Source organism: Dioscorea cayenensis, chromosome 4 (genome assembly GCF_009730915.1).
Source record: "Dioscorea cayenensis subsp. rotundata cultivar TDr96_F1 chromosome 4, TDr96_F1_v2_PseudoChromosome.rev07_lg8_w22 25.fasta, whole genome shotgun sequence".
Lineage (NCBI taxonomy): Eukaryota > Viridiplantae > Streptophyta > Magnoliopsida > Dioscoreales > Dioscoreaceae > Dioscorea > Dioscorea cayenensis.
Window position 1 is genome coordinate 2190776 of NC_052474.1, and position 9202 is coordinate 2199977.

The 9202-nt window shown below is 33.2% G+C and overlaps 1 protein-coding gene across 1 annotated transcript; it reads left to right on the forward strand.

Moving 5' to 3' along the window:
* Positions 1 to 241: 241 nt before the first annotated feature.
* On the forward strand, positions 242 to 5392 carry LOC120258315. The gene is made up of 8 exons (XM_039265679.1): positions 242 to 599; positions 1213 to 1362; positions 1986 to 2077; positions 2195 to 2312; positions 2424 to 2480; positions 3340 to 3992; positions 4155 to 4430; positions 4532 to 5392. Exons 1-8 carry the CDS (start codon positions 314 to 316, stop codon positions 5165 to 5167), a joined length of 2268 nt encoding a protein of 755 aa, XP_039121613.1. The 5' UTR covers positions 242 to 313; the 3' UTR covers positions 5168 to 5392.
* Positions 5393 to 9202: the final 3810 nt, after the last annotated feature.

A 9202-nucleotide genomic window follows, 5' to 3' on the forward strand; every position in this document is an offset into this window, starting at 1 on the left:
ATAAAAAATCCCTATACACTTGAACTCTGTGTAAGATCACAAACCAAATTAAGAAGATCAATGGACCCCGGCACCAGCTCCAATAATGAGGCAGCTACAAAATCCGAGCAGGAAATACGGCTGACATTGAGAGAATTCATAGAAATAGACAATGCAATCCGAAGAGGTGACTTCACATTCCTACAAAAATTTATGAAGGGTAGTGACAAAAAGGATGATGATGTCCCGCGGGTAAATCTCCAAAGACCCACTCCTCAATGTAATCATATCCTATGGGAAGAAGACCGAGCTGTTAGCACTCCAACTCATCAAAATGATGCAGCCGGCGAACTTGATGGCCAAGAATGAAGTTGGGGACACGGCGCTTCACGTGGCAGCGGCCATGGATAGTTTGTCTGTGGCCACTGCGCTCATCGATAAAAATCCGAATCTGATAGAAGAGAGAAACAATAAACTTGAGACACCACTCTTGAAGGCCGCTCTTTTTGGTAGTGCAGCTACTTTCCACAAGCTCAAGCGGCAAAACCGTGACGGCGTCCATCACAGAACTCTCACTGGGGCCAGTGTTCTTCACTGTGCAATATTGGGCAATAATCCAGGTATCTGCATGCTTTTGCCACCCATGCCTTTATTCAACTTTGTTTTTGATAAATATATATACACACACTTGATAAGAATATATTAACATATAATTGAAGAGAAATAACCATGCCAAAAGATTCATAGCTTAGCGGCATTGGCTATAATGTGAAAGATAAATGTAAGACATTTAAATATTTCAAATTTGAGTCTCATTGAATATAGTAATAATAATGGTTCCCTATTTGTGAGTTCAGGTTTGCTAACCTATACCATGTGTTTTCAGGTGAAGGTACAAAATATACATCTTCATCAGTAGTTGAATAGGGAAAATTAAAGCTACACTTAACCATTTGTGTCATGGCCTCAAATTCTTGTTTGTGTGATTCATATAAAAAAAATATTTATTTTGATACTTTAACTAGTATATATATATAATCATCACCTTCTACGGACGTCTGTAGATGATAAAAAAATAAAAATGAGGGATGACGACCATCCAACAAACCTTTGGGGGCGTAAGCAAATTATTTAAAATCTACAGACGTCTTTAGATGATGCGTCCCTTGTGTATTAATTCTTATATTTAATAAATATTTTTATGCATTAATAATGACTTTTTTTTATTTGTAGACCTCGCTTTGGAAATAGCACAAGAATTTGGATTTTTGATTTATACTAGAAATTTGAAAGCACTGACCCCGTTACAACTCATAGTCACCATTCCACAAGTGTTTCGAAGCAGTTTGGAGTTGGGGCCGGCGGAATCATTTCTTTACACATGTGAGTACGCTCTTGATGTATATATATATATATATAATTAATTTCTTTTAGTTGTGATTTAATGTTTATCATTATAATATTTAGCAAAAAGTTCTTTATATATAATTTATTTGTTGCAAATGATCGACGCCCTCATTCTCCAACTATCATTCAAATAAATCGTATGATAATATTCTTTAACTTTATTAATTTATAAATTATATTTCAAATTATCATTTTCACAAAAATAAATAAAAAATTATACTCGATCCATCATGCTATATATATATATATATATATATTATTATTATTATTATTATTAATTACGAACTAAGAACATATTATAAATTTAAAAAAATATAATGAGAAAAGTATATCTGAAGAATGTTAAGAAATTTATCCACTTTTATACTTGTAATGAAACTGAATAATACAAGTGTTTTTATTAAATACTATTTAAGTACGTACTAAAGAACAAGAAAAGCATGAGATCATTGCTACGCGCAAAATTCCCGATATATATATATATATTTATATATATATATATACCTTTATATATTACTTTTTTTCTCTGTTTTTTTTAATGTAAAGTACTATTTTGAATCAATAATTATCATATATATATATATATATATCATTTTCAGTCATTCCATTGGATAGCCATGATAAATCCAACCAACGTGAAAAAAATATAGATGACGAGGAGCTTGGCAAGTCCATCTCGCACCATTATTGGGTAAATTAATGAAGTTTTGATACTCATGTCTGTTTACTTTTATTTTAAATTTTATTTCATATTTTAAAATATTTTATTTTTAAAATTTAATTTCATTTTCATGAATAAATTGTGAAGGTTGAGAGTAATGCTAAAAGCGACAAACTTTTTGAAGCATCAGAGGCAATGTCCAAAAGAAAATTTGTGAAAAAATATCAACTAATATGGTACTTTTTCTATGTAGCGAAGCTTGTTGGTAATTCCTTAACCAAGCTTATTCATAGTTCATTCTTTTATTTTTTTTTCTTAAATTCTATGTATATAAATTATGATTTTTAATACTAAAAGATCTTTATTTTGTTGGAAGGGCTCTACCTGGATGCTTCTCGAGTGCGGCTCTTTATTATTTTCATTTTGAAAAAATGTAAGTTTGAATCTTCTAAACATAAAAATTAAATTCATATCTAATCTATGAATTACATATTTATTTTTTTATCATAAAAGATATTTGTCATGGTTTTAGTTTATTTAATTTTTTTTTTTTGAATAAAGTAGATAAATCACAAGTTTATTTAAAATTTTGTTCAATGTCATTTGTGATGTTGATGTGGCGAACCATATTTTCTTAACTAATAAGCGAACTATATTATCTACTTATTGGTATAATAAGGATTTATTATTTTGTCCTTGCATAAAAAGGCTAAAGGCTTTTATTCCCACTGTCTTATATGGTTATATATAATTGGTGAGGATATTAGTTTTATTTTGTAGTTTCCTTGTTCGGTTCTTTTCTGTTTGTACTTAGTACTCTCTGTTCCTTTTTTTCTTAATAAATTCATGGTTTATCCACTTTATTTAAATATATATATATATATATATAATTATGTGGTGTCATTGATAAATTTTTTATTTTAAATATATTGAAAAACATGTTTTATATGACAACATGCAAGGATTTTTAAAGGAAGATTAACAGTTTTTTTTCCTTCTGAAATTTATAATTTTTTTTTAATGGGCCAACTAGCATATGCATCTTTCGTTGAGAAAATGGTTTTTTTATTCTTCTAAAAAAATCCATGTAGATATTAGCATGCGGGGTAACTTGGGCCAGGCCATTACATATATATATATATATATATATGGGTCTTTAGTTTGAATTTCAGTTTCCTTCTCTCGGATCACTCTGACTTGCAACGCTCTATAACTTTATTATTTTTAATAAATTCTTTAATTATATATAACTGTTTCTAATGTCCTTGATTAGCTACTTTGAAATTGGGCAGTGTTCAACAGTATAGAGGAACTTGAAATATTAAAGACAAACCATGTACAAACCATGAAGCTTATTGCATACCTTGCAAGAGATCCGGAGTACTGGGATTTCATCAATAAAGGAACGTTCAAGAAAAAGCAAACTGACATGAAGCCTGAAAATATGATTTTTAAGAGAAAAAATGGTGACGATGATGAAATTGATAAGGACTTTGATGATGAGGAGGACTTTGATGACTTTGATGATGATGATGATGATGATGATGATGATGAAGAGGAAGAAGAAGAAGAAGAAGAAGAGCAAAAAATCGACAACCAAAATACTCCATTGGATGGTTCAAATAGAAGAACTACTAGTAGTCTCCACACGCACAAGGAATTGGTTTCATCTGATAGTCTAAATGAAAGAACTACTAGTAGTCTCCCAAAGGAAAAGGATTTGATTTTAGAGCATGCAATGAATCTGATTTCTGAGCAAAAGAAATTGATTTCGGAGCAAAAGAATTTGATAATAGAGCAAAATAATTCGATTAAAGAATTCACGAAGCAAATCAAAAGTAGCTTGCCAGAACCCGCAAAGAGGCAACTGACAAGATGGGCTGAATCACCTCTCATAGTTGGTGCCAAGATGGGGCTATATGATTTTGTGGAACAAATTTTGAAGGTGTGTGTGTATATATATATATATATATATTGTTCTGCACATCTCAGTACTTCTTTTGGTTAATTTTCAGAACCTTCATATATATTTCATTTTCCTCACATTTTTAATGAATTTATGCATTATCTATTTTTCTAAAAGAAATAAAAACAAAATTTTTTGAAGGTATACCCGCAATCAGCTCAGTTCAAAGACCTGGAGGGGAAAAATGTCCTACAAGTTGCAATTAAACACGGTCAAGTGAAGATTGTGAAGATTATAGCTGAGATGATAAAAGGACCCAATCCGATGTTACCATCTTGGTTGTTGTCGGATGTTACAGACGACGAGATGAACAAAGATGACGAGATGAACAACACCATCCTGCATTATGCTGCTGTAACAACCATCAAAGACGAAGGGTTTGCACTACAGATGCAGCGAGAGATCATATGGTTCGAGGTTAGTTAGAGACATAGATATATATATATAGCTTTATATATATTTACATATTATATTTATTCAGGTAATATTATAAGATTTCTGTTATTGTATGTACACAGACGGTGAAGAAGTTGGTCCCAAAGGATATGGTAAACAACAGAAATGCAGAAGAGAAAACAGCTCAAGAGCTGTTCAACGAGAACCATGCCGAGATGATGAAGAGTGGAAGGAATCAGTTGATGGACATAGGGAAGACATGCTCAGGTCTCCTTGCAGCAGTGGTGTTTGCCACTAGCTTCAACATTCCCGGAGGCAAAGACTCAGACAGTAGAACTGGACCATCTAACAACAACATGACTAATAGTACTAAAGGGAACCATTTCAATGATGAGTCAGTGGGGTTCAAGGTGTTCAGTCATGCCTATGTGATGGGGTTGTCATTTGCGACTTGTTCTCTTCTTCTCTTCTTGTCATTGCTGACATCCAACTATAGGCCAGAAGCCTTCAGGAAAGCACTTCCGACCAAGTATATATTGGCAGTTGTGTCCTTCTTCTTTGCCTTGTTGACTCTTCTGGTGGCTTTCACATGCAACATATACCTTAGTATTTACGGAGGGGGGACACCAAAGGCTAAAGACTTGTTACCACTTGTCCTTGAGCTCACTGGTTTCCCATTCTTGTGCGCCGTTGCTTTGTTCTTTGGTGGCTTTAGCCTTCGATTTTCGGATTTCATCCTGAGGATGCTCCACAGGTAAGTGCTGCTATTCATGCATGCACGTACGTACCATTGTTTTGTGTTAAGTTTGTGATCATGATCGAGGACTGCTTGGATTTGGGATCATGCATGGTTTTAATTGTTTTTATATGTTTTTTTTATTCTCTTCTTTTCTTTGGATTTTATCAATGAATTGAGAGTGGATTATATATCAACATGTGGGTTTTGATATTTACTAATTTATTTAATTTATTTTTTTAAAAAATATATATATTTATATATAATTTTATAAACATATCCAAAATTGAAAGTGAATAACAACTCGGAAAAACCAAGGGCATAAGCTAATTGTTTTACCTTATTTGTATTTGATATGTCTGAGCTCGAAAGCCCTCTCAAACACAAACGAAAAATAAAAATAAAATAGTCTTTCGTCACCAATTTATATAAAAACAATTCGAGAATAACTTAAAAATATATATATCAGTAATATGGTCCTCTTATTTTTCGTATTTCATCTTTTTGGTCCTCGAATCGACGAATCTGGCGCTTTCTTTGGCCCTTCCAATCGATGAATTGGAGGACGATAAAAATACGTAGAATACAGAGACCAAAGAGTAGATATCGCTAGAGGGAGAAAAAGATATGAAACGCCAGTAAATATCGAGGACTAAAAGCACTGATTTTATATTAGAGGACTAAAAACTGAAAAACGAAAATAAAAAGAGCACTAGTTTTTGATATTTACACGCTTTTTATTTACTATATTTTTGTATCCTCACTTTCGGATGAGAGAGGACCTCTCACTTTCAGTATTGTCGCTCAATAAATCAAATGGTATTTTTATTTTTTCATAATTATATAACCAAGGCACTCAAGATTTTCCCATTTAATTTAGCGAGCAAAAAGAGAATATGGATCGATAGTGCCTCCGTGGCAGCCAGGCGATTGAATGCAAGAAGAGAGGACGGCTCCAACAATTTTTTTTTTTTTTTTAATAACGGCTCCAACATTTATGACTGTGCTACCATGAGCATATAAAAAAATAAATACACAATATATCAGAGAAAATCATGGGCAATTCTGGTTTTTCAATAAATCTGTGATTTATCTACTTCATTCATCATGGGATAATAAATTAATGTTTATAAAAAGAAAGATGAATGAATAAGAGAGCTGACTCTCTTTTTCTTCCCCGCTTCACAACTTGCTTTTATGTAGAGTTGCAAAGATGGCATAGGACTGACCCGTGCATGGCAGTCTTGACAGGACCTGATGCGATGCTTCGGGCCGGCCAGGCTGACACAGATCATCTTGAGGGTACGGCCACAGTGCCGTCTGAGCAGTCGACAGACCACGCGGCTACTAGCCAGTACCCAAGTGTACGGAGCGACCCTAACTTTTTATTTTTAAATTATAAATTCTTTAAAAATATTGTAAAATTTGTAAAAATTATATAAAATACTTTAAAAATACTAAAAATTAAGGAAATTTTTAAGAAAAATCTAAATATCATAAAATATAAGTTTCTTGATTGTAAAAAATGTACAACACATAAAGACTATAGAAAAAATAATTAAAAATATACAAAAATTTAAAATTTACATGAATACAAAAAGACATTTTTAAAATTTAACATAATATTAGAAAATAAAATTACATTGAAATAGAGATAAACTATAAATTACAAAATAGATATAGGAAAAATGCCATTTATTTAAAAAGCTATGAGAAACAAAGCTTGAAAGTACAACTTGCAAAACGATTAAGAAAATGATAAACTTCACAATTTAAAATTACAAACTTAGCTTCATTTGATTAATCTACTTTCTTCATCACACGGGTTGAAGTTGAGCAGCTCGGATGGTGTAAGGCCCCTCGGTATCAGCTAAACCCTCTGTCATTGTGTTGTTGTTCATGATAGCTGTCTTACGCTTCAACCAATCGGCGGACGTAGTCATTTACTGTTTCTTGGTTCATGCGGCTCCTCTTGTCAGTCGATCACTTTTCTCACTAAAAGCAAAGGACTGCAATCTTCTTGCGAGGCGGTGGAGTTGGGTAGTAGATCGCGTCTTGGTGGTGGTAGCGGGATAGTTATATTGTTTCGCTTGCTTAGCGAAAATATTAAAGTTATTAATTCTTGCTAGTAAGAAAATCATTAAAAATTATTATTTAAAAAGATTTAATTCATCGCAAATAACTGAGTCTCTAGAAGAAGAAGAAGACGCTGTTTATGGATTTTAGTGGTCAGTCGGGCCACGTGACACGATAACGACGTGGGAGCGTCTTTCGGGTGACCGGTCTGGGCCGGCGACGGCGGTGAGCGGGCAGCGGGCATGGCTGGCGTGGTCACTGTAGGCCGACAGCGGGCCAGGCACGGCCGAACCGTCGTGATGGGCCGTGCGACTCAGGCGTTTGCACCTCTCTCTTATGTAACAATCTATTCAAACCAAAAACTTATATTATATTATATATATATATATATATATATATATAAAGCTTTATGCATACGCTTGAACTCACGATCACCAACCAAGAAGACCAATGTATGCCCCACAGCAGCAGAGGCATCCTCCAAAAAAGCCACACAATGGAATCAAGAAAAGATATGACAGTGAGAGAGAATTCATAAAAATATACAATGCAATAAGTAACCGATCCAAAATTAGACTGACATTCTCCTTTTCTGGTGAGAGAATTTTATCCCTGTACTGTTTTTTTTTTTTATCAATAAATCAGTGGTTTATCTATTTTTCATATAAAATTCCCGACATCGGCTATTTGAAAGAAATTTATAAATATATAAGTGGAGGGTTTTTTTAATTAGGCTGATCTTTTGTTGCATTAAATATACGAAAAGATCCATGTACACCTGCAACAAGGATCATGATCCGTGTAATTGGAGGATTCAAAATGGCATACACAAGATACACAATTATTTGAGGACATCATCATCAAATTTAACTGTGGATCTAATTCCTAGAGAATGGAATGTGGTAGCTTAGTCTTGCAGCCCAAGGCCGAAGCTCACCGGAATTGTCGCTTTACCATCAAGGCCGGGATCTTTTCCGGTGGCTTATGGAGATTTGCCTTGTTTTAAACTTTCCCTTTTAAGTTTTCTGTTTCTAGTTTTTGGTATTTGTTGCTCTAGTTGTTTGTAGCTTTTTTAACCAAATATATATGTGTATATATATATATATATATATAACAAAATTAATCCGTTCTATTGAAATTTTTTTTTTTTCAATAAATTTATGGTTATTTACTTTAAAATAAAATAAAATAAAATAATAATGCATGATGGGAATAATGTCAAGTTACATTTTGCAATATTATTAAAGGTAAGAACCATGTTGTTCAAAAGGATAATAAATAAATGTTATTTTTGAGAGTACATGAACGCTTTAAAAAAAAAACAATGTATCTTCGAGAGAATTAATATCTATTTACAGGCTTTTTAAGAGAAAAGACATTGAAAACCACAATTCCAAGCAAAGAACTTGGTGCATCCCAAGGCTAGCTGTAGTTGTTGATTCTAAATTCACACATATCAGCAGCTTTATGCCACTGTGCATATGTCTCTTCATATATAGATAGCAATGCATGGATGAAAATGGAGAACAAGCCACTTCTAGTGGGTTTGTATCATGTTTGTGTTTGACCGCTGGTTTGATGTGTCTCGATTTGCGTTTGTTGATGGTGTATCGCTTTCTTCGCTTTTTAGTGCATGGTGCTATTCATCTTTCATTGGAGAACAAGCTTGATTTATATATTATAATGGCCAACTTCACATTGTCAACATCTAGTTCTTCACTTACACTTCCCGAAAAACTCACATTGGAAGCTTAGATTAATCTTAGGAAAGATAAAGAATGCAATCGAGAAAACTACAGCCTGCATTGTTATTGTCCGTCTTTGTTACATACGTTGTTATGGGATTCACTGTATTGATTACCGTATTATCGTATCTTGTGCGATAGGGTTCGATCTTGTGTTAGTCGTGCGTTTATATATACGCTAAAAAGTGTTTAGATACCGATTGACTCACTCTCAGTTATCGGTTTGTTTTCAATAT